Source organism: Zalophus californianus, chromosome 14, assembly GCF_009762305.2.
Source record: "Zalophus californianus isolate mZalCal1 chromosome 14, mZalCal1.pri.v2, whole genome shotgun sequence".
NCBI classification, from domain to species: Eukaryota; Metazoa; Chordata; class Mammalia; order Carnivora; family Otariidae; genus Zalophus; species Zalophus californianus.
This window is the reverse complement of record NC_045608.1, coordinates 51,146,090-51,172,931: the sequence shown is the minus strand read 5'-3', so window position 1 is coordinate 51,172,931 and position 26,842 is coordinate 51,146,090. Positions and strand designations below refer to the sequence as shown.

General features: G+C 35.7%; 1 protein-coding gene and 1 pseudogene across 1 annotated transcript; both read right to left on the bottom strand.

Moving 5' to 3' along the window:
• Positions 1-330: 330 nt before the first annotated feature.
• LOC113913118 lies at positions 331-1,199 on the bottom strand (annotated as a pseudogene).
• Positions 1,200-2,550: 1,351 nt separating this feature from the next.
• Positions 2,551-4,358, bottom strand: LOC118356265 (MICOS complex subunit MIC60-like). The gene has a single exon (XM_035723928.1). It carries the CDS (start codon positions 4,256-4,258, stop codon positions 2,708-2,710), a length of 1,551 nt encoding a protein of 516 aa, XP_035579821.1. The 5' UTR covers positions 4,259-4,358; the 3' UTR covers positions 2,551-2,707.
• Positions 4,359-26,842: the final 22,484 nt, after the last annotated feature.

Genomic DNA, 26,842 nt, shown 5'->3' with positions numbered 1-26,842 from the left:
TCAGATATTAAGCACTCCATGCTCTTTTTTTGTTACTTTATTAAAAATACTGAGTTTATTTCACATGTATATTTTTGTCTCCCACCATTTCCATTTGTCCTATCATAACATTCCATACATACTCAAAACCAAGCAAAAGGTGGTGTTCCATCTTTAAAAACTAAACAGGCATTTGAAACAATGCATTCTTGGCATCAGAATCTAGACAACATTTATCAGACACAGTAGGGAAAATTCTCACACTCTGTGTTTATATAAAGGAAATCCAGGTATCAACTATTACAGAAGTGAAATGATGGAAAATCTTAACAAAATGTTTAAACTATTTTCTTAAAGAGAGTTCCTCTACTGCTGGAGATCTTGAATACCTCCTGGTCAGTCATCTGGGAGCAATTTTTCACAAAATTGATGAACTTGGCTCTGTATTGGAAAGAAAACCACCTTTTTCTATACTTACTTGCATTTTTGCTTTAATGTCCTCTACAGAACTAGGTTCTTTGGGTGTTTTAAAGATTTTTTTCCTGTTCTTTGAAGGATTGGGGACATTTTGATCATGGTGTGGATGGTTTTGAGTCTCTTTCATTCTAGTTTGCATTTGGGGCTGGAGTATCTCATATATATTTTTTTTACTGGAGTTTTCTTCAGTTTCCTCTCATTATCATGTTCATCATCTCTCCTCCTCCTCTTCCCCTTCCTGCTCCCCCTCCCCTTTTCTTCTTTTTCTCCCTCATCATCTTCATCATCTTTGTCATCATTTTCACGAGCACCAAGTTTTGCTTTTTCCAAGGTTAGAACACTTTCAGATTGCTAAGGAATTTCACATCCTCTCCCGCTTCATCTTCTGACTCGGCATCTTCCCCCACAGCTACTAAACGCTATCCACCACTATGCATGCACCGTGAACAACATGTCAGTCGTAAGACCACAGGTGGTGGTATTTCCAAGCCCCCAAGGGAAACCCTGTACAGACATTTTCAAAATTTCCAGTGTGACTTCTATTGGACTTCCTTTGTACTTCATTGCCTTTGCTTCAACAATGTGTAATTCATCCTTTGCACCAACCCCTAAAATGATTGTTCTTAAAGATAACTGGCACTCATTTTCTCATTATCCACTTTAAAATGGTAATCTTTGTCAGCCTTTAGTTCACAACTGAAAAGATAGATCTGGGGCCTCAGAGGGCTCACATCCATGTCCATCAATCTTCCATGGGCTGGTGGCACACACGGCAGAGGTTAAAGAAGGCAGACAGAGATAAACTACTACTATGCCAAAGAGCCAACAGGAAAGAATCACACCAGGGAAAGCAAGTATTCCATTGTCTTAACATCTATTTTATAACTAAATAAAATGTAATCATATGGGTAAAACCACAATTTTCCACATTTCACATTTACATTTCCTGGATGGTATTAATTTATCCATTCTTTCATTCAAAAGTATTTATTGAGCTCCTCTTATATTCCCAGGGACTCTTCTAAACACTGGATACAAGGGCAAAACAAACAAACAAACAAACCCCTGATCTAATAGAATTTATTTCTAGTGGAAGGAGACAGATAATTAGTTAATGCATAATTAATATAAGGCATTATGAAGAAATAAAGTCAGATAAAGTGATAGAAAATGATGGAGTTTTCTGTATTTTCAACAGGTTTGTCAGGGATGCTTTTTGTTGGGGTGAAAATGTTTGAGGAGAGGGTAGAATGAAGTGAGAAGTAAAGTCACCTGGCTATTTGAGGGTAAGGAGTTCCAGGCAGATGGGAAAGCAAGTGCACAGTAAGGTGCTGAGGCACTTGTTTCACTCGCTCAAGAAGCGCCAAGGAGTCAAGGAGGGCTGAAAGAACCCAATGGTAAGGAGATCTGATAGTTATTAAATAAAGAAGCAGCAGGGACCCAGATCTATAACCCATGGTGGTTCTTGAATTTTACTTTGAGTTTATAGGGAAGTAACTGAATTATTTTGATCATAAAGATGAGATGCTTAGATATGTATTATGACAGGATTTCTCTAGTTGCCCTATGGAAAAGCACCTTCTGGGTGGAGGGTCAAAAAGTGCAACCAGGGAACCCAGGTAGAGGCTACTTCAGAATTCAGGCAAGAGAAGATGGTGGCTCCATGCAGAATGATAGTGGTTTAAGTGGTAAGAATATAGATGGTTTGATTATTTGGGATATATTTTGAAGGTAGAGCCAATATGACTGCCTGATGGATTGCATGTCAAGTATGAGAGAAAGAATTAAGGCTGATCTGTAGCCTTTGTTTGGATTTGATTTACAATATATGTATGTAATATATATATAATATATGCTAAAATTGCCAAATTATCTGCAATAAATAACACCTCAATGGATGTCTTGTGAATATTTGTCTGCATTTCTTAGATCTGTCTCCTCTCCTTAGAATATTTCCCTAGAAGAGGAATTACCTGTATTGAGGAATTTTTTTTTTTTTTTTTTTTTTTTTTTTTTAAAACTTCAAGTATTTAATTTTACACACACCGAGTAAACCTTCAAGTATTTAATTTTACATTCTTTTTAATTTCCTCTCACAAACGCTCTATGTTCCAAACGTATCAAATCTGGGCTAATTTTCTCAGAAATAAAATTTAATAGCATGACTTCAGCATCTTTATGCCCTAATGCTGATGCATGTATCCCACTGTCCTACCAAAAAATTATCCTAAAAAAGTTGGACTGAATAAAATTATAAGAGGCCCATGCGCTCACTCTGAACAGCCTGTTCGATTCCTCTCAGTCTGGCATAGGCAGTGTTTATATCCAGAGTAAAGTTGTCAACTTGCTCTTGACTGAGCCGACGGAACTGTAACTCTTGTTCAGCCAGTTTCTCAGACAGGTCCTGTTCAAATTCGTATTTCAGTTCCTGCTCTTGTACCCTAAGGACATCGCGTAAGTGATCAGTGTGGGCAGCAGCCTGTCGGCGAAGCTGGGTTCTCATTTCATTCTCCATGGCATCTCTGACTTCCTCTACCTTTCTGTCCTGTTCCGCCTGTATCTCACTTCTGTGATGTTCTAATGCTTTTGCCACTGCAGAGTCAAATGCCCGCTTTTCTTCTAGCTTTTGTTTTTCCAAGGCTAGTGCAATGTGCTGCTTCTCTGTGGCTTTCTGTTCTGCTAGCTCTCTGTTTAGCTGGTCAATGTGGCGATGTGCATGAGCAATCAGGGAGTTCAGATCATCAGTAGACAGCTTGTCAGCCAGGTCAGAAATACTCATCCCCTTCCACCCTGGCAAGACTTCTGGGGTAATACTGTCCAGTTCCCGTTTAAAGTCATCCCGGGCTTGGACCACCAGCTCATGATACTGAGATACAACCTTAGCCTCAGACTGAGCTGCTTTGACCTTTTGGACCACATTATCCAGATCAACTATCATGTTGTGAAGTTTCCCCTCTGCGGCAGTTATATGAGATTTGGCCCCAGGAACCTCTTCTTTCTTTGCATTTTCAATTACACTCTTCATCTTCTCTAGCTCTTCTTTGGCTTTAAGAAGGGCATCAGCAGCCTCATCGACTGCCTTTCTGCGTTCCTTCAATGCACCCTCCACTGTGCGCCACTGAGCCGACTTCTTCTCACCTGCAATCTCAGAATTGTCCATGGCTGCTTTCAAGATGTTGGAGTGCGCATTGACAGCCTGCACCGCAGCATTCTGAGCTATAATGGCCTGTTGAGTGATGTGAGCAGTTTGGCTCAGAGCATCTTCTAAGCTCCTGGCTACAGCTGAAGCTGCAGGCTTGGGTTGCCCTTCACCAATTCCAGGGTGCTCAGTTTTTATAGATTCCTCATGCTGAACCGCAGGGGCTGGGACTGACGGTGCATCACCTGCTGTTGTTGAAGCTGGAGTGTCTCCCTTCTGTTTTTGGAGTTGTGAGGCAGGCTGTTTAGATTCCTTCATTACCTCTGATACACTAGAGATTTTTAGTGGACCAGACGGCTTCTCTGGCAATGGAACAGGATAAGGTGGGGAACCAAGAACCATTTCAAAGAGTTTGTCTGAGTAGGGTATGGTTTTCTCTACACTTTCCCGGAAATGGGAATCCCATTTGGCATACAGGATAGTGCCACCAATACCTCCACCAACAAACAAAAGGCCAGCTCCAGCAATTTTACCAGGGGACAACCTAGAACCGCCTGAAGCAGAGTATCTACGGCATGGCCGTAATGGACGGAGGACAAATTTCCCACAGAGACAACTCTGGGCGGCGGCGGTCACACCCGATAACTGACAGGCTCGCAGCATTTCGGCCGGGGGGACGGCACCGCCGGTATACGCGGGAGCTGCCGCGGCGGTGCTAGTATAGAAGAGTGTCCGTGAGTGGGTGCCCGCGTCCGTACAGCTTTTCCGCCTTGAGGAATTTTTTAAAAATCACTTTATATTTTTTTGTGGTTTGCAAATATTTTTTTTATTATGTTATGTTAATCACCATAATTTACAACATTAGTTTTTGATGTAGTGTTCCATGATTCATTGTTTGCATATAACACCCAGGGCTCCATGCAGAATGTGCCCTCTTTAATACCCATCACCAGACTAACCCATCCCCCCACCCCCCTTCCCTCTAGAACCCTCAGTTTGTTTTTCAGAGTCCATCGTCTCTCATGGTTCATCTCCCCCTCCAATTTCACCCCCTTCATTCTTCCCCTAGACACTGGAGAGGGGTATACGCTATGGTGAGCTCTGTGAATTGTGCAAGACTGTTGAATCACAGATATGTACCTCTGAAACAAATAATACATTATATGTTAAAAAAAGAAGAAGAAGAAAAATCTCTTTAAATTCATTGGCACACAATGGCTTTTGTGGAGGCATTTCTTTAATGACATTTACTTTTTGTTACATATTTATTTGTATATAGTTTATCCTTCTTGGATTAATTAGATGTTAACTCATAAACTTTTCCACTTCATTGATATATTTGAATTTGTGCAACCAATTTTCATCTAGTATATCATCTGTTTGTATACATGTAGTCATATCTCATTTGTTGTTTCTAAACTACTTTATCTTTTACCTGATTAGATTTGTAGAATTTCCCTCTACCTTCATCCCCACTAAATCTTCAAAAATTTAACTATGCTCACAATTATATTTATGCTCCTCAAACCACTTTCCCTAATTTTACTGTAGTTTTTTCTCTTTTTGAGTTGTCTTTGTATATTTGTCATATGTATATTGTCATATGTATATCTGTGTGCATGTAGAGATAGATGTGGAAACACTAGTAATATGTCTGTAAAGCTATACATTTGCAGCTATTAAAATTTCAGAGAAATTTACAATATGTTCACAGGTAATTTTCAAGTCATCTGTTCTTTCCAAGGCATATGTAATTTTATTTTTATTTCCTCATTAGTCCATATATGTAAAATAATCTTTAAACATTTCCAAATAGTTATGTCGTTTTAAAATTTTCTTATTAACAAGTTTTACTGCAAATTCATAGATCTGGCTATATAGTTTCATAGGTATATGTCTTGTGTGAGTCTTGTCTATTATATTATCCAGTCTGTTAGCCATAGATGATCTAAATCCAATTAATATATATGAACTTTAATCCTCCATCAGACATCAACTATTTTTGCAGGTTCATAAGTTAACGGCTAGAAGAGACACACTAGGCAAATGAGTCCTACTTATTTTTAACTCAAATCCTTCATCTCCCAATTGGAAAATTTTTCCGTTATGCATGTTATTTATAAGAAGTCTTTCTATCCTTACTAGAAAAAAAAAAAAAACTTAAATTCTGTCTTCCATGTTCATTATTTTCTGGGTCTCCATCTTGGATTCATTTTGACTTTAACATGGAAAAAGAGGCTGGAGGAATGGAAACAGTTCTTCCAACCAAAGAGGTTTCCAAATAGAAATCTCTTCCCCAATTAAAGGAAAGAAAGAAAGAGAGAGATAAAAAAAAGAAAGAAATTTATTCATTTTACTACACAACTGAATAAGATCAAAGAGAAAAGAAGGCAAAGCCAACCAAAGAGATGGAACGAAACAGAAACAAGGAAAGATTGTGATATAAGGGTTCTGCATGTGGGAAAAAGTCACCATGTTGCTTTTCTGGTGATTACATTATCCAGGGCCATTGCCCAGTAGTTTACCCTTGATCTGAATCAGAAACCCCATTCACAAGAGTGAAATGTCTTCACTGGTTACCATGGAAGACAGAAACCTCTGAACTTCTATATATTTTATTGTGATAGGTAAACTCCTTCAAATTTAATTATTTTCTTCTTTCTTGTTAACTGTCTATTTCACAGAATGGCATTTCTCCATATTATTCTGAGAGGGGCAGTATCTACTAACTTACCATACCACTGCAAAGACTGCCAAGTGGTTTTATCTGTTAACACATTCTGGAAAATACCTGCTTGTTGAACATTTCCACTCAGGGAAGAACAGCTACTATATGAGCTTATCCTATTATGGTGTTACTCTTGGGATGAAGCCCAGGAGTAGTAGGTGTCTGCTTTTTGTTCCTACCAATGCTGGGAGGAGTCTGTTACTTTGGCTTGCTACATGTGGAAGACATCACTTGTAGATAGAACCCTGCTGCTATGTTGGCTTTCTGCTTTATGTGTCCACTAACTTCCTGGGTTATAAACATGATCTTCTCCACTTACAGTGAAAGGAATAACTAATTATGCCTGCAAGACTAGTGAAAGGATTTCCTGAACAGATTGGTATTTGAGCTGGCTATTTATAGGATGAATCGCAACCTGCTTTATGGTGAAGGGCAAGGGAAGGATATTTTAGGTTATAGAAAAAACATCTGCAAAAGCTGGATTCAAAAGTAGATATTTTTCATATTCAAAGCCAAGTGTGTAATGGTGTCTCTGGAATCCTGAGTTTATATGACTTTCAAAAGAAGAATTTATATGCCATGTCAAAGAATTTTTACCTTATAATATAATGGTGTCAAAACAAAGTTACATGATTAGATTTAGGATGATAATTTTTGTACCCTTATTATTGTATTAACCTCCAAGTCTTAGGCCAAATTTCCTATGCGTCCCCAGAATCAAGAGAATTCATTCAGACTGATCACAGCACTCACCTCACTAGAAATTGTGTTTAGAAGTTGTTTTAGCTCTTTCTTTAAAGAGGGTTGAGTCCCCAAATGATTCAGCAATGAAGATAAGCAGTAAACTCCCTGAATATTCTTACTCAGTGCCCTCTCCCACTCCAGGGCCTGATTCTCAGCCATATGACTTGGATTTCTTTCAGACTTATTCTTCTCAGTCCTATTTTAGAAGGTTCTTTCAATGATCCAGTTCTCCCTGAAAATCCCACCAATTCTCTCTTGCATTCTATAATACTCAGGAGCCAGTACATTTTTTTTATTTTTTATTGTTATGTTAATCACCATACATTACATCATTAGTTTTTGATGTAGTGTTCCATGATTCATTGTTTGTGCATAACACCCAGTGCTCCATGCAGAACGTGCCCTCTTTAATACCCATCACCAGGCTAACCCATCCCTCCACCCCCTCCCCTCTAGAACCCTCAGTTTGTTTTTCAGAGTCCATCATCTCTCATGGTTCATCTCCCCCTCCAATTTCCCCCCCTTCATTCTTCCCCTCCTGCTATCTAGGGCCAGATACTAAACATTTTAGGTTTTGGTGGCTATACGGTCTCTGTCACAACTACTCAACTCTACCTTTATGGTGTAAAAGTAGCCACTGACAATAAGAAAAAGAATGAGCCTGACTGTGCTCCATTAAAACTTTATTTATAAAAACAAGAAGTCGGCTAGATTTAGCCAAAGGCTATAATTTTTGATTCCTGGTCTAGACCTCCTTGAATCTCAAAGACAGCTTGGACTCAACTGAATTTATTATACTTGATTTCTTGGAATTGATTTCTACATGTTGATTTTATCTTTGGAACAATTACCTGGCTCCCATTATATTATGCTCACAAAAAATCCGTCTTGTTATTCTTGCACTACAGCAAGATGGCTAATTTTGCTCCCTAAATTCTGTCCAGCTAATCCTAATTACCATGTGACACTGGGAACAGGTAATATGGCAGGAGCTCAGGAAACTGACTATGAGAGCCAAAAGAATTAAGGGTGATGGTAATTGATAGATAATAATATTATCTAATACTTATAAATATTTATTGTGTGTCAGACACTAATTGTTTACATATAAAAACTCATTTAATCCTCACAATAATGCTGTGAGTTATTATCCTCTCTACTTATAGAAGAGGGAACTGAAACAGATAGATAAATTAAGTAACCTGTCCAGGTGCCTCGTTAGCGCAGTAGGTAGCGCGTCAGTCTCATAAGTAACCTGTCCAAACCCATACAGCTGGTAAGAGGTGTGGCCAGCACACAAACCCAGGAAGTTCAGCTCCAGATCAACATGCTTACCCGCTGTAATCTCCTGAGAGGTGCTGCAGAATAGGAAATTCTCTGAGAGGGAATGATCAGCACTCAGCAAGCAGTTAGATGCAGCAAGAGTGGCAGAAGAAACTGAGGATAAATTGCAAATCATTTGATTGCGAGATTAGTTAGAGAATACAGGAGAATATTTGTTGACTATGTTAATTTTTCAGTTATTTTGTTAACAGTTTTCTACCCATTTCAAAGTAGGTTCCTCATAGAGGAAAGTGATTACTTAGACTTCATTAGATGATTTCTAGCCAGAAATAGTCTTAAAATCATTTTAGTCTATCAGTGCTTCTCAAAATCTATGTACGTAAGAATCATCTGAGGATCTTATTGATGTGCAGATTGTGATTCAGTCTAGGTTAAGGGTAGGGGGCCTGAGGTTCTGCATTTTTCAGAAACTTTAAGGCCAGACTGGATTCACAGGTGTGGGACCTGTGCAGTTACACAAAGACCTTACGCTTGATTTAATACTCTGCTGTCAGCATATTAATATTCGTGGTAAATTGTGAACAGAAGTCCCTGCCTTTTAATTCTGCTCTGCAAAATTAGCCATCTTGCTGTAGTACAAGAATAACAAGATGGATTTTTTGTGAGCATAATATAAGGGGAGCCAGGTAATTGTTCCAAGGATAAAATCAACATGTAGAAACCAATTCCAAGAAATCAAGTATAATAAATTCAGCTGAGTCCAAGCTGTCTTTGAGATTCAAGGAGGTCTAGACCAGGAATCAAAAATTATAGCCTTTGGCTAAATCTAGCCGACTTCTTGTTTTTATAAATAAAGTTTTAATGGAGCACAGTCAGGCTCATTCTTTTTCTTATTGTCAGTGGCTACTTTTACACCATAAAGGTAGAGTTGAGTAGTTGTGACAGAGACCGTATAGCCCACAAAACCTAAAATGTTTAGTATCTGGCCCTAGATAGCAGGAGGGGAAGAATGAAGGGGGGGAAATTGGGAGGGGGAGATGAACCATGAGAGATGATGGACTCTGAAAAACAAACTGAGGGTTCTAGAGGGGAGGGGGTGGGAGGGGATGGGTTAGCCTGGTGATGGGTATTAAAGAGGGCACATTCTGCGTGGAGCACTGGGTGTTAATGCACAAACAATGAATCATGAACACTACATCAAAAACTAATGATGTAATGTATGGTGATTAACATAACAATAAAAAATAAAAAAAATGTACTGGCTCCTGAGTATTATAGATTGCAAAAGAGACACACAATGTATGTTAGCCTCTCCCACTCCCTCGGAATGCTGCCGCTGCTGGCCTGGGCCACACTTCGAGTTGAAAGGATCTAGTGCAGAGGTTGGCAAACCATGGTTCACTGGGCAAATTCAGCTACTGTTTTTGTAAATAAAGTTTTATTGCAACAATAGTCACACGTACTTGTTTATATATTGTGTATGGCTTTCTGTGTGTGTGTGTGTTTAATGACTTTCTGTGTTATATAACATGAGTTTGAGTACCTGTGGCTAACAGAGATGATATGGTCATCAAAACCTAAAATATTTGCTATCTGGTCCTTTACAGAAAAAGGGTATTCAATCAAGTGGCCTAATAGATGATATTAGAGGCCATGAGATCAAAGATAGCATGTTTAAGCAAATAGTTTTCCAATACTTTGTAAAATGTTGCCTTACATTTGATAAGTTTTTGGATTATTTTTATTTTTTATGTTTTTAAAGATTTTATTTATTTATTTGACAGAGAGAGACACAGTGAGAGAGGGAACACAAGCATGGGCAGTGGGAGAGGGAGAAGCAGGCTTCCCACTGAGCAGGGAGCCCGATGTGGGGCTCAATCCCAGGATCCTGGGATCATGACCTGAGCCGAATGCAGATGCCTAACGACTAAGCCACCCAGGTGCCCCCAAATCTGAGTTTCAGATGGCTTAGCAGATTCATCCCACTTCATATAATAATCATCTTCTAAAGAGCCTAGGATGTTTGCACTTTTTCATACCCCATTCACATATTCTATTTCTCTCTGTGGTCTTCTTAGAGAATTTTTTTATAAGTAGAGGCTATAGCTATGTATGGTCTTATCCCACAAGGACATCATTTTATAAGTAATTCAGTGGTTATCAAACTGTATTGCTAACAGCCAATAGATTCACAAAGATATTTCAGAGCTACTGAAAATGGCAAGGTACAGAGAGTAACCAAGGCATGTCCAGGATACTTTACTGACTTTTGTTGTATTAGATCTTTGTGTTACATTTAGTCTGAGAAAAATTTTCCACTTGAAATTGTTTTTAAACACTGCTTTAATGATTATTATTTCTCTTTGTTTTGTTTCTTAAACCACTCTAAATTCCCTGGAAACATCTGCTTTTCTTCCCTTTCTCCCCATCCCTCAAGCAATGTAACACAGCACTTGTATTATAAATTGGTACACCATTATCTTTAACAAAGTTTGATTATCTGTGAATCATGTTGTTCAGCATGACTACATAAAAGCATTATGCAAATTGGGTCTATTATTGCCTCCTTTTTGTATATGAAGGGAGGATTGTTTAGGTAGGAGTAATGGTGAAAATTGATTAGATATTATATCCTACTACACTACAACAATAAATAAAGACAATGGTTGAAATTCTCCCAGATATATGACAGAAAGGCATATTTAAGAAATAGTGTTGAAACTCTCAAATAAAAAAATATGAACATTATATAGCTTTAGGACTTTTAGCCAGGAATAACATGAAACTGAATAATGACTGCGGGAAGGACCGTATCTGTTTTAATAATGACAGTAGAGTTCACCTTCACTTTTTTCACAAAAAACAATAAACAAAAACACATAGCCAAGAGGAAAATGTACTTTCCTTATTAGTATTTCAAAACTATGTTGATAGTAGAGATGGAAGTATGTCTTTTTACTTCACAGTGTAGGTTTATCAAAGATAATTTTTAACAATTTGCTCAGGTTAATTTTTCAGGCCAATTTATTGCCTACTGAAACTGGCATCCAGCCCAGTACTATCACCTAGTTTGTGATACTCCTGTTCCTAAGACTGGATGCTCTTCTATTTTCTATCATGAACTACAATCCATAGAAAATTTCACATAGAATCATTATTAATGTCTCAGATGGAAGCATTTGCTACCAACTATCCCGTCTACTCCCAGTAAACAGAAGTGTAGTTGTTTAAAACAGGTAATTTCAAAGATATTTATTGGTAGGGAAGTGGGTCAAGGTCAAATGACTTTGAATAAATGAGAAGAATTAAAGGTGAATGTCAAATACAAATTCTAATTCTGCTACTTCTTTGTGTATATAGATGTATTTGTATGTGAGCAGGGTGTACCTCTTTCCATCTGCCTTCTTTTTTTGAGACTTTGGGTCTCTGAAAGATAATATAAAAGAATACCTTTAAAAAATACCTATACAATTTCTTAAATAGGACATATTCAAAAAGGAAAAGATCAATAAATTGGATTGCATGAAAATCAGGTTTCTGTTGATTAAATGAGAGTCCAAAAAGCAATTCACTGATGGATATATAGGGCTTACTTAGTTAGCAATGATGTAGGGGCAGCTAGAACTCTCATATGTTGCTTAGTCTAAATTGGGTAACTATTCTAGAAAATTCTTTGGAATCACCTATCAAAATTATAGATATGTAGTGATAATATCATCCCTAGTTATAAATGCAACTTTCCAGAGACATGCACAAGAAAGTTTATGGCAGCTTTATCTCTAATTGCTAAAATTAGAAACAATCAAAATGCCCATCAGTCATAGATTAGATAAATCAATTATGTTGTATTTATATAATAAAACTCTATAAGGAAATGAAAATGAATTGCTGCTGTATGGAATAATGTGGATGAAACAATGCTAAACAAAAAAACCAGACATAAAAGTGCACTTATAGAGTTATTCCATTTACAAAAAGAACAAAGACACACAAATTGTACCGTAGACTCAAAGTCAAGATAGTGTGTCGTCTTAAGAAAGGAATGAGTAGTTGGGGCGCCTGGGTCGCTCAGTTGGTTAAGCGACTGCCTTCGGCTCAGGTCATGATCCTGGAGTCCCGGGATCGAGTCCCGCATCGGGCTTCCTGCTCAGCAGGGAGTCTGCTTCTCCCTCTGACCCTCTTCCCTCTCGTGCTTTCTATCTCTCATTCTCTCTCTCTCTCAAATAAATAAATAAAATCTTTAAAAAAAAAAAAGAAAGGAATGAGTAGTGATTGTGAGGGGCATGAACATGGCTTTTTGAGATGTAGTAATATTCTCTTCCTGGACCAGGTGGTGGTTACTTGGATTTTCATTTTGTAATACATTATTGAGGCTCTATATTTATGGTTTATGCCTTTTTTTTTATATTTTGTATGTTATGTTTCTTTTTGAAAATAGGAAACACTACAATAATAAAATATAATCTATACAGTAAAAAAATTACTTTTCCCATTAATTCATTTCATAATGCAAATTTGTGATAGATGCCAATTTTGTCACAGTTCAGCAGAGGTGATTAATTTTATTCCCACTCTAGAAATATGTGAATAGTCCAACACTGATTTGATTGAGCTAATAATGCTTCAAATAGCTTGCAACCAATTATTAATATAAGATAATTAAAGCAATGGTAGAATAGGCTGTTCGTATCCATAGAACAGATATTCATACTGATGAGGTTATAAATTAAATCACTTAAACTTGAAAATAGTGAGATATTACTTGAATTTGCATTTGATATGTATATGTTGAAGTGGTTTAGGAGATAAGTTTAATCTTGTTTCTGTTAGACAATAAGAAAAAGGTCTTCTTATAGATTCTTGAAGGAATACTGATACCAAGGTAGATTCATTAAAAGCTATAAAAGGTAAGCAAAAATGAGTGTTACTTCTGCCCAAAGAAAATATTTCTAAATACAAAAAAAGTAGGAAAAGGCATGTGATACAACTGTATGGTAATGAAATAGTTCAGAGTTGCTATCAAATGGTGGCTCCTAGAATGTGTTTATCTCAGTTTGAGACAACAAGGTATTTCTACTTCTTTTAAAAAGGAAGATGGGAGCCATCTGAAATATATGATTAATAAATTCCAAGCAATATATTTGGCAGAGTGATTAACAGGTTGTGGATTCAAGATCTCCAAAGGATTAATTTTTTTTTAAATTTATTATTATGTTCAATTAGCTAGCCTATAGTACATCATTAGTTTTTGACGTAGTGTTGAACGATTCATTAGTTGTGTATAACACCCAGTGCTCATCACAACACGTGCCCTCCTTAATGCCCATCACCTGGTTACCCCATCCTCCTACCACCCCCCCTCCTTCTGCAACTCTCAGTTTGGTTCCCAGAGTCCAGAATCTCTCCTGGTTTTGTCTCCCTCTCTGATTTCTTCCCGTTCGGTTTTCCCTCCCTTTGCCTGTGGTCCTTTGTGCTATTCCTTATGTTCCACATGTGAGTGAAAACATATGATAATTGTCTTTCTCTGCTTGACTTACCTCACTCAGCATAATCCCCTCCAGTTCCATCCAGGTCGATGCAAATGGTCGGTATTCATCCTTTCTAATGGCTGAGTAATATTCCCTTGTATATATGAAGCACATCTTCTTTATCCATTCATCTGTTGAAGGACATCTCGGCTCCCTCCACAGTTTGGCTATTGTGGACATTGTTGCTATGAACACTGGGGTACATGTGCCCCTTATTTTCACTACATCTTTATCTTTGGGGTAAATACCTAGTAGTGAAATTGCTGGGACGTAAGGTAGCTCTATTTTTAACGTCTTGAGGAAACTCCATACTGTTTTCCAAAGGATTAATATTTTTAAAATAATGCAGGAAAAGTATAGTCAAACAAAGCAACTGTTCATAAATTGAGAAAATGCATATAGTTAGCAAGGGGCAGGGTCCAAGAAGATAATTATTTAATTGTTACTTTGAAGAAATAGAGCTAGTGATATTTTCAGTAGGACAGTCAAGTAGCTAAGGGTCCTATAGGAGCTAATAAAAGGAAATCTAAGCAATTTCTACAAAAACCTTCATAGGAAATAATGTCACAACAGATGGATAGTAAAGACATGGAGGACAAAGTGGGAAATATCAGAGTTCAGAGATATTGTTATCAAAATAGAAATATAATGGAACATAACTTACACTACAATTTGCAGAAAAGAAAATTCTGGTCTATTGCCTGATCATCTTGTGTGAATATTATTTTTAGAGTCCCTTATTTTCCCCTGAGAGAAAAATAAATACAAACCAGGTGAATTTTCACCATAACCCTCACCTGATGGTCAAAATGAACAGTAGAGCATAGAGATCTTAAGTGACAGCTGGGGAGACAATAAAATGAAGTTTCTCAACAAGTGAAATGTTCTTTTTCTTATTCTTATTCTTATTCTTTTTCTTATGACCCATTGAAGTACCTGAATAAGGATTGTTTATCTTATATAATGAAATAAAATTAGCATGATTTGAATTTTAGGGATATAGTTTGCCCCTAATTCTTAGAGTTTCAGTCATGTGAATTCCAAAATAAGCACAACAGGAGAATCAGAGTGGAGAAATGGAAATGACTCTCTGAGTCTGTAATATGTACAAAGAACTGTGCTGATTTTAGTTATATGATCTATTTCTCAGAAGTGCTTACTATTTTAACTATACCTTATATGCATGCACTCTGAGAACCACAAAGATTAAGCAAATTGCTAAAGGTCAGTTAATGTTAAGTGCTGGAATAAAAAGTGAAAGCATACCTGTTTGAGACATTCCTTTTACCTCACCCTACTTTGCTCTATCTCACTAGATCCTAAAGTATGAACAAACCTACTAGGCCTTGCATGCTTGACTTTATTGTGGAGGGATCAAGAAAACAGTCACTTATGAGACACGAAATATTCTTTTTCTTTATTATGTTATGTTAATCACCAAACACTATATCATTAGTTTTTGATGTAGTGTTCCATGATTCATTGTTTGCATATAACACCCAGTGCTCCAGTCCATCAAAATCCTAATGGAGAACACAGGCAGCAACCTCTCCGACCTCAGCCGCAGCAACTTCTTCCTAGAAACATTGCCAAAAGCAAGGGAAGCAAGGGCAAAAATGAACTATTAGGACTTCATCAAGATAAAAAGCTTTTACAGAGCAAAAGAAACAGTCAACAAAACCAAAAGACAACCGACAGAATGGGAGAAGATATTTGCAAATGACATATCAGATAAAGGGCTAGTATCCAAAATCTATAAAGAACTTCTTAAACGCAACACCCAAAGAACAAATGATCATACCCCTTTGGATCTCTACATTTGTATCTTTGGGGTAAATACCCAGTAGTACAATTGCTGGATCATATGGGAGCTCTATTTTCAACTGTTTGAGGAACCTCCATACTGTTTTCCAGAGTGGCTGCACCAGCTTGCATTCCCACCAACAGTGTAGGAGGGTTCCCCTTTCTCCGCATCCCCGCCAACATTTGTCGTTTCCTGACTTGTTAATTTTAGCCATTCTGACGGGTGTGAGGTGGTATCTCATTGAGGTTTTGATTTGGATTTCCCTGATGCCGAGCGATGTTGAGCACTTTTTCATGTGTCTGTTGGCCATTTGGATGTCTTCTTTGGAAAAATGTCTGTTCATATCTTCTGCCCATTTCTTGATTGAATCATTTGTTCTTTGGGTGTTGCACCTGATGTTTATAGCAGCAATGTCCAGCAATGTCCACAATAGCTAAACTATGGAAAGAGCCAAGATGTCCATCGACAGATGAATGGATAAAGAAGATGTGATTTACACACACACACACACACACACAATGGAATATTATGCAGCCTTCAAAAGGAATGAAATCTTGCCATTTGCAACGACGTGGCTGGAACTGCAGGGTGTTATGCTGAGCGAAATAAGTCAATCAGAGAAAGACATGTATCATATGACCTCACTGATAGAGGAATTTTTAATCTAAGGTGAGAGACATGAAATATTCTTTTGCTGGATCAAACATTTTCTGAAATTCCTACTGTTTACATATGCATTTAGAATTGGAGGCCTCAGACACAGTGAAAATATTTTCAGATGAAATAGTCATCACAATAATTCCTCAGGCACTGAGTGCCTTAGAAATCCAGGTAGCCTAAGGGAATAGCTGGGGTAAGACCTAGGGGCAGTTCCATCTATTTCCATTGTTTCCTGGAGACAGGTGTTCAGGGAGTAGTTATAGTTTTCTAAACTGTAAACATTTCCCAGCACTTCTTAATAGTGGCTGTGAAAATAAAAATTTGATAAAATATTTTTGAGAAACACTGTGATTTGATATATTAAACCATAGTTCAAGCTCCTATTACTGAAGGACAGATTTTGATTTGTTATTATGTATATTAGTTTAGATAACAAATACACATTAAGATCCTACTCTATATCAGGCATTTTGGCATGTTCTGAGACCATGTAAATGAAAACAGTTTTGTCTCTGGAATCTGCACTTAAAAACATGAAATCTGTTGAGAAGAGAGACTAAATCTGTTGAGGAGACAGACTGACTATTCTTTGCACTCCGGTTCTACTAGCCTTGCTTCAATTCCTTGAACATTCCATCTCCCCAAAGCCACCCCCGTAATGAATGGCATTTGATATTCGCCCCACTCCCACTTCCCCTCACCCAAGTAAAACTACTCATCCTTAAAATTCTACCTAAAATATTACTTTCTAAGAGCAAGACTATTTTCTGGTCTATGTCATAGAATGGAGAATTCAAAGTTTTTGATAGAGTAGAAGACTTCAAGAATGGGAAATCTCATTGCATCCATTGGTATCACTGTATGTTCACTTGTGGATGGGTAAGCTCTTTGATTGCTGGAAGTTTAAGCAACAGGAAACAGTGTCCAGTGATTTCTAACCATATACATCACAGTCATCTTTGCATCTTTTATCAAAATAAGAGTATTTAAGCCTCATCATCAGAAATAGTGATTTTAAATCCGGCTTCTTATGTCATCTCACCATGAAGCCTTCCTTGACCCCTCCATCCTCTGTCATTGAAGATAAACTCATGAGCGCAGAAATCTTCTGTCCAGGTCAGTTCTGTATCCAAGTGCTTATAACAATACCCAGAAGACTTTCTCAATAAATGGTTGGTTGAGAAAATGAATACTTCTTTTAATTCCCCACAGTACTTATATCAGCTTATAATAGTCTAAGAATTATTTACAGCTGTGTCTCTCCTGTAAGTGTGGGTTTCTTGAGGACACAGACAGCATGCTCCAATCACTTGCATATACTAATTAAACAAAATAATATGTATGTGTATGAGCCATGTTTGTTAAGTACACAATCCTACTTGCTTATTAGGGAAGCACAACATGCAGAGGATGGATTTGAGGAACTAGAAGTTGGGAGACTCAGAGCAGTAAAACATAATTACAATAGTACATGGAAAAAAATCATGTGTGCATGAAATATATTAGCAATAAAAAGGGAAAAAGAGAAGGGTATAATTTATGATTCTTTTGTGTTTGATTGAATATAGATAAAGCAGGGAAAAATGCATTAATAAATATTTAAGACAATTTACAATTTTCTAACATAGGTAACATGGGTGCCATTAGGCAAAAAATACAAGAGGAAAATCTAGTTTGCAACAACAACAACAAAAAATGGTACTAAATTGAATTTTGAAGCAGAGGTGGGATATACAGGTAATTATATATGTAGGCAATTGGAAAAATGGGGTCTAAATGCATTTCTCAGGAAAAAGGGACTGAGTTAGATTACATGGTTTTGAGAAATAATAGTTGATGCCACATAGCAAAGTATAAAGAGTGAGAAAGCTAAGGATAAGTTACCAGAAAATATTTGAATAAACGGAGTGTGGCGGCAGAGTAATGCAACATACAATTTTAGACACAGAAAAGTATACAATTAATGCAAGAAATGGAACAGTGAAAACCACTGTAAGAAATTAGTTTCCAGGAAAGAAGAGTTGTCAGCAAAGTCAAAGAAACCAGTTGACTGGATATGACAAGTAGATAATTTTGATGACTAAGCCAGGAAAGAAGAGAGAAAAATTTTAATTCAGTTTAGTCATATTTGCATTGTTTCAAGGGCTATGTCAGCGTCTGTAAATACAAAGAGATATAAAATACCATTCTTGTCCTGGAGGCATTTAGTGTGAGCAAACCAGGACTATGTAGAAAAGTGTGGAGGAAGAATATAGAGGAAAGCGATTCAGAGTAGTCATTTGATGCTTTCTTCTCTGAAAGATAGACTGCAACTTAGAAGCTTCAACATCACCTATATCCTGGGGGATATTAGGAATTTTAGAATGATTGTTTCTGATTTAATTTATAAAATGAAACCTGTCTCAAATAAACTTTGTAATCTGCTTAAGAGTTTGTACTAAGACAAAATTGTCTACATAACACTTTTTAATATTCTTGTGAATTAGTAATTCACATATACACAAGGAAACAACTATAATATTTTTCTATTTTATTGTATATTTTTAAATTATACAGTGTTATCAACTATAGTCACCATGTTTTACATTAGATTCTCAGAACTTACTCATCTTGTAGCTGAAAGTTTTTACCTTTTTTTTTTTTTTAAAGAATTTACTTATTTATTTGACACAGAGAGAGAGAGAGAGCACAAGTAGGGGGAGCAGGCAAAGGGAGAGGGAGAAGTAGGCTCCCTGCTGAGCAGGGAACCTGATGCGGGGCTCGATCCGAGGACCCTGGGATCATGACTTGAGCCAAAGGCAGCCGCTTAACCATCTGAGCCACCCAGGTGTCCTGAAAGTTTTTACCTTTAACTAACCTTTCCTTATTCCTCCCACTTTCTAGACCATGGCAACCACTTTTCTATTCTCTGTTTCTGAGTTTGACTTTTTGTTTTTTTAAATTCCTCATATAAGTGATACCATCCAGTATTCGTCTTTCTCTGTCTGGTTTATTTCACTTAATAAAATGCCCTCAAAATTCATCCATGTTGTCACAAATGACAGGAATTTGTTCTTTCTGATTGTTAAATAACATTCCATTGTATATCTATATACCACATCTTCTTTATTATTCATCCATTGGTAACACTAAGGTTGTTTCCATATCTTGTCTATTGTGAATAATGTTGCAATGAACACAGGAGTGCTTATATCTCTAATACCCTATTTCCATTTCCTGTGGATATATACCCAAAAGTGGGATTCCTGGATCATATGGCAGTTCTATCTTTAATTTTTTAAAGAACTCTATACTTTTTTTCCTTTGTGACTGTACCAATTTATATTCCCACCAACAGTGCATAAAGTTCTTTTTTCACATCCTTGCCCACTCTTGCTGTACTTATTTATTTTTATTTTTTTGATGACTGCCATTTTAATTGATGTGAGGTGATATCTGTGGTTTAAATTTGTGTTTCCTTGATGATTTATGATGTTGAATTTTTTTAAATATATCTTTTGGCTATTTAGTTGTCTTATTTGAAAAATATCTTTCAGTTCTTCTGCCCATTTTTTAATTGGATTTTAGTGGGGTTTGTTCTTTGATTTTTTTGGCTGTTATTTTGTTTTGTTTTTTGCTATTGAGTTGTATCAACTCTTGTTATAACTTGGATAGTAACCCTTTATTAGATATATGACTTGAAAATATTTTCTTTCATTGAGTAGGTTGCCCTTTCATTTTGTTGATATTTTTCTTTGCTGTGCAGAGCTTTTTAGTTTGATGCAGTTTTTATTTTTTAAAGATTTTTATTTATTTATTTGACAGAGAGATACAGTGAGAGAGGGAACACAAGCAGGGGGAGTGGGAGAGGGAGAAGCAGGCTTCCCGTGGAGCAGGGAACTCGATGCAGGGCTCGATCCCAGGACCCTGGGATCATTACCTGAGCCAAAGACACTTAATGACTGAGCCACCCAGGCGCCCCTCGTTTGATGCAGTTTTACCTGTCCAGTTGTGCTTTTGTTGCCTTTGCTTTTCATGTAAAATCCAAAACATCATTGCCATGATTGATGTGTAGAAGCTTACTGCTTATGTTTTCTTCTAGAAATTTTATGGTTTCAGGTCTTACATTTAAGTCTTTAATTCATTTTGCATTAATTTTTGTGCATGGAGTAAGACAGAGGTCCAGTTTTATTCTTTTTCATGTGGCTGCCCAGTTTTCCCAACACCATTTATTAAAGAGGCTAACCTTTCCTCATTGCATATTTTTCCCTTTAATCATAAATTAATTGACCGTGTGTGTGTGTGTGTGTGTGTGTGTGTGTGTGTGTGTGTGTGTGTAGGTTTATTTCTGAGCTTTCTCTTCTGTTTCATCAGTCTGTGTGTCTGTTTTTATGCCAATATCATGCTGTTGGATTACTATAGCTTTGTAATATAGTTTGAAGTCAGGAAGTATGATGTCTCCAGCTTTGTTCTTTTTCTCAAGATTACTTTGACCATTTGGGCTCTTTTGTCTTTGTTATTAGGGATACAAATTTCAGAATTGTTTGTTTTGTTTCTATGAAAAATGCCATTGGAATTTTGATAGAAAGTGCATTGAACTATAGATTGCTTTGAGTAGTATGGACATTTTAATAACATTAATTTTTCCAATCAATGAGCATGGAATATTTTACCACTTATTTGTGTTTCTTCAATTTTTTTCATCTGTTACCTATAATTCTCAAAGTACAGATCTATCATTTCCTTGGTTAAATTTATTCCTAGGGATTTTATTCTTTTTGATGCAATTTTAAACAGAATTGTTCTCTTGATTTTTCTTCTTGATAGTTTGTTAGTGTATAAACATGCAAGAGATTTTTATTTATTGATTTTGTATCCTACAAGTCTCTGAATTCATTTATTAGTTCTAACAGCTTTTTGGTGGAGTCTTTAGGGTTTTCTATATGTAATATGTCACCTGCAAGAAGAAATGATATTTCCAGTTTGGATAACTTTTATTTTGGATAACTTTCCTCATTTCCAATTTGGATAACTTTTATTTCTTTTCTTGCCTAACTGCTATGGCTAGTACTTCCAGTACCATCTTGAAGGAAAGTGGCACAAGTAGGCAGCCTTGTGTTGTTCTTAATCTTAGAGAAAAAGCTTTCAGCTTTTCAACATTGAGTATGATGTTAGCTGTGAGCTTATCATATGTGGCTTTTATTATGTTGAGGTATGATCCCTCTATTCCACTTTGTTGATAGTTTTTTTATCATGAATGGAAGTTGAATATTGTTAAATTATTTTTTTTCTACATCTACTGAGATGATCATATAATTTTTATCCTTCATTTTTAAATATGGTGAATCACATTTGATATGTAGACTGATTTGTAGATGTTGAACCATCCTTGCATCCCTGAATAAACCCCACTCGATCATGGTTTATTATTCATTTAATGTATTGTTGAATTTGATTTTTTAACATCTCTGTTAAGGACTTTCTCACCTATGTTCATCAGAGATACTGTCCTGTAATTTACTTTATTTTATAGTGTCCCTGTCTGGTTTTGGTATCAAGGTAATGTTGGTCTTGTAAAATGAGTTTGGAAATATTTTCTCCTCCTTTATTCATACAACATTTTATATAAATTTTTAAACATTATTGATGGTAAACTTCTATATATACAGAGAAACAAAGCTGAATAAATATTTCATGGGGTTTTCTAAAGTGAAAAATTCCATTTCAAAACAGTATAATATAAATTTTACAAAATGGTGTATTTTACTTCATATATGCAAACAGAAAAACATCATTTCTAATTTCATTTCCACAGGTATGGTAAGTTCTGATACACTTAGAAAATAAATCATATTTATGAATATAACATACTCTTACTATTAACTAGAATTTTTATTAGTAAATATGTCATTACAATTGTGGATAATTGATAACATTAAAACCACAAAAACAAAAAAATTGACATAATAGATTATAACTGCTTATTAACTAACAGATTTTTCCCATTTCAAGAGAAGAAATATTCAAAGGAAACTATTTACAGATTAACACATATATATGTATCTACATTTATGTGTAATATTCTCAAATATAACCAACCGGTTGAAATTTCTAATATCCAAAATCTCCTTTTCCTTTTTTTTGTAAAATAACTCATTCCACAAAAGATATATTGTCATATCTATAACAGCTTAACATTTGCAACTCCTAGGTTTATATTCAGTAGACTGTGTTTTTATGTTACCAAAAGACTTGTATAAGAATGTTTAGAGTATAGCAAAAACCTGAAAACAATGCAAATATCCATCCATAGTAGAGTGGATTAAAAATTGTGGCATATTTGTACAATGGAATACCATAAATCAATGAAAATAAACAAATTACAACAACAAATATGAATGAATCTGAAAAACATTTATTTATTTATATTTAATTTTATTTTTTAGTCAGGATAGGATGTAAAGCTGTCTGTAGAGAGCCATATTCAGAGTGATTTTGTTTGCTGGGAGGGGTTTGCTTGCCACTATGAAGCTACTGAATTTTTTAACCCTTTTTTGTATTTTAATTGAGGTACAACTGACAAAACATTATATTAGTTTCAAGTGTACAAAGAAATGATTTGATATTTGTATATATTGCAGAATGATTACTAAAATAACTCCAGTTCACACCCATTGCCATACATAGTGACAAACATTTTTTCATTTTGTTATGAGAACTTTCAGGATCCACTCTCTTATGCAATAGAGTATTATTAACTATAGTCACTATGCCATACATTATATCTCTGTGACATTAATTTTATAACTGGAAATTTGTACCAACAAAAACAATTTATTGAGTGAAAGAAGCCAAATACAACAGAGTACATACTGATTTATTCCATCTAAATAAAGTTCACATATAAATAAAAGTAATTTATAGTAATCACTAATCAGGATATTAACTACTCTTCAGGAAGTGGTAACTGGAGGAAGACACGTGGGGCTTCTGGGCTACTGGTAATATTCTGTATCTTGATCTGGGTGCTGTTTACAATGTACCCAGTTTGTGAAAATTCATCAAGCTGTACACTTATGATGTATTCATCTTTATGTAAGACTTTAATAAAAAGTTTGCATTAACATGATATGTTTGATTCATTGTTTGTGCATGCATGGAACACTACATCAAAAACTAATGATGTAGTGTATGGTGATTAACATAACAAAAAATAAAAAAATAAAGCTGAATATGTGAAACCTGGACCAAAAAAAAAACATACAATCAGAATTAAAGTATTCAAGGTTCTTATGTTATTCTAGAGAAGGATAAACATACTAACTTTTGACTTTAATTTGGATGCTTAAGTCTATGGGTAATCCCTAAAAACAGAAAGCAAGTATATAACATCCAAGCTAGTAAAGAGGAAAAATGAAATAAGGGGTAAAAGAGGTTTAAACAAAAAGAAGGCAATTTTTTTTTAATTTTAAAAAGAAACAAAGAAATGTTGGAAAAGTGGAACAAATAAAAAACAGAAAATAAAAAAAACAAAAAAGACATGATATGTTTGGGGAACTGTGAAAAAATAAGTATATTGTTAAGTCCTTTAGGCAGTATCCTATTTCTAAATTATTTTCTACCTCTTTAGCTACACTGTGACTAAGTCTTCACCATCCCTGTGGGTTGGGAGGGTAATCTTGGCAACTGTTGCTATACTGTTTGAATGCCTGATTTCAGGGGATTTTCCAAATTGATTTATGTATATAACCACAGTCACGGTTTGTTATTAAGAATACTTATGGAAGAAGATATATTTAGGTGTTTTGATGACCAGATTGTGAGCCCAGATGAGGCTCATTGGTTACTTACTCATGGCTCTCCAGAAGCATATGAAAACCAAGTTTTTTTGACCTTCTCAGGATAAGATAGACTTGATTTTATTTACTCTCTTCTATTTTCCACAGCAAAGCATTATTCTAATAAAACATCAAGTCTAAATTTACTGAGTTAAATTTTGTATGAGTTTTTTTCTGCTGGATGACTAGAAAAATGTTTTGCTTGGGGGGAAAAAAAGGCCAGAGAATTAAGTCTGTTGTAAATTAAAAAAAAAAATCATGTTTTTAAAAATGTGACAGCAAAGTATAAACTGAAAAAACAACAGGCTTGCATGGTGGGAGGTGCCATATGGAAAGAATGAGTCAGTCAATCTGTCAACAGACATTTGTTGAGCATCTACTTTAAGTCAACCCACATTCTAGCAGTGAGAATATAGTGGCAAACAAAACAAATGTGACACTTACCCTCATGGGGCTTTTAGTAGAAAAAATATGACCAGTTAATCAAAAATATTGGTTGTAATGAAGAATCATTATAAACACAGACAAAATCTAAGTATTTTATTTTATCCTTTGTACACATAAAACATTTTAACAATTTTGGACATAATATTCACATCTTTTCTCTTATTATATACCCATGTATTAGAGTTCTATATTTTTTTCATTAAGTACAACCATAAAATTATTTACGATATCCAGATTCATTTTCTTTAAGTAGAGCAAGAGCTTCACAACACTCTTGAAATGGCCCAAATGAAAAATCCCTCTGGCTTTTGATAATTTTTCTTTAGTCTTGCAATTGTCCCTACTACACTTAAACTAATTTTCACAAAAACAACTCTAGTTTTACACTGATATTTCATAGGCTTCTAAGCAATTAAATAAGTTAAATTTTATAACAAAAACCATAATGCACATAAACAGATCTGCAAAAGAAGAGAAGAGAATACAATTGATTCCTCATAAACATATGATTCAACTGGTTAGCTGAAATGGCTAAGGTGTGCTATGGAAGCTGAATTCTGGACACTTTTCTTTATTGGCTGATGTTACTCTCACTTGACGTGGTTAGAAACAGTGTAGAGGTAGGAAAAACAGTTAGTTTAAATATTTCCAAACTTGTTTTCTTTAGTACATATGGGGCTTTATGGCTCTCTATTGCTGTTATTTGTCTTATATAAATGGATTTTGATGAATTACTGCTTAGCCAATAACTATTATAATATTCTGTACTTTTCGAGAAATGGTAATTTGCCTTCCTAAACAGTTAGAGGGCTATTGAGACAACGTTTTTTCTTACCCCATAGAAGTGCACAGGGTCTTTGCAATGCCAACATAAGGGAGATCTTGGCCAACATGAAATAACAAAATTCTTTAGCCACTCAAAACTCTTGGCTAAGGCAATTTTGTATTTCTTAACAGTTCGCCAAAGCAGCAGCAGATGTTCTTAGATGTTTAAGAACATTGCCTGTGAGTGCTGGGCATTCAGTATCATATAAGAACATTTTAGTTAACAGAAATAAACTGATTCATGAAGTAAGTTGTTTAAATAGGTATAGGTTAGAAGAACTACTAAAACTGTGCTGTTTAGCAAGGGAGCCTCCATCCTTGTGTAGCCCTTGAACTTTTGAAATGCCTCTAGTCCAAACTGAAAAGCATGGGGAATGCAAAAAACATACTAAATTTTTGGGTACATTTTTTGTATTGAAAAATATAAAATGGCCTCATTAACTTTTTACTTATTACATGATGAAATAATAATATTTGGAATATATTGAATTAAGTAAACATACTTCTGAAATTAATTTTATCTCTTTCTTTTGTTCATTTTAAAGCAAGCACCAAAAACTAATAAATCGCATGTGGCTCACATTTATGGTTCTCAACATACTATATATGGTCAGAGTTGTCATAATGTGTGTGTTTGCATATGTGTATATGTAAAATTTATAAATAAGAAATAACTGAAGAACAAAATGTGTTAAGAAATGTGCTCAACCCCACATAGAGTGGGAAGAGGAGAGCCACGTGGGAAATGAGGCTGCTGATTCCAGAGGCTGTCCTCTGAAGCATTACCCATGCTACCTCCTATTAACACATTCTTAACACTAATACAATTTTTTATGTGTTAAAGAAATGACAATTCTAAACAGGCATGCTGAACTAGATCAGTTGAAAAGATTTAAAGTACAGAGTTTGAGAAAATGAATAAGGAAAAATGTAATACACTTAGAATAGCAACATCAGGGAGCCGAACTCCCCCTAGCGCCCAAAGGGCAGAGTAGTTTCCAGAACCTAGAGAAGTCACCGAGAGAGCTGTAGCTAAACTCTTGGCTACTCAATAAAAAGGGTTGCAGGAGAATATATATCTGAACTTCAATCTCTTCCTGTCCTCTGATCTTCTGCTAGTGTCTCCCATTGATAAAGACCATTAAGCACCATTAAGAACAAGAGCACCATTAAGCAAGCCATATGGATTAGCTTCACAGACTACAGAGGACAGTGCAGAGTGAAGGGTAGATTTAGCAGACAAATGAAATATCTAGCACTCAAATGGATTATGAGCTTATTTCTAACCATAATCTCTATGTGGATAGATGTACTTTCAATGCACTAAAAGACAATCAGAAATGTTATTGCATCTAAATTTTGTGTATACTCAAATGGAACTTTTTTTTTTAAGGGAGAGGCAATAAATAA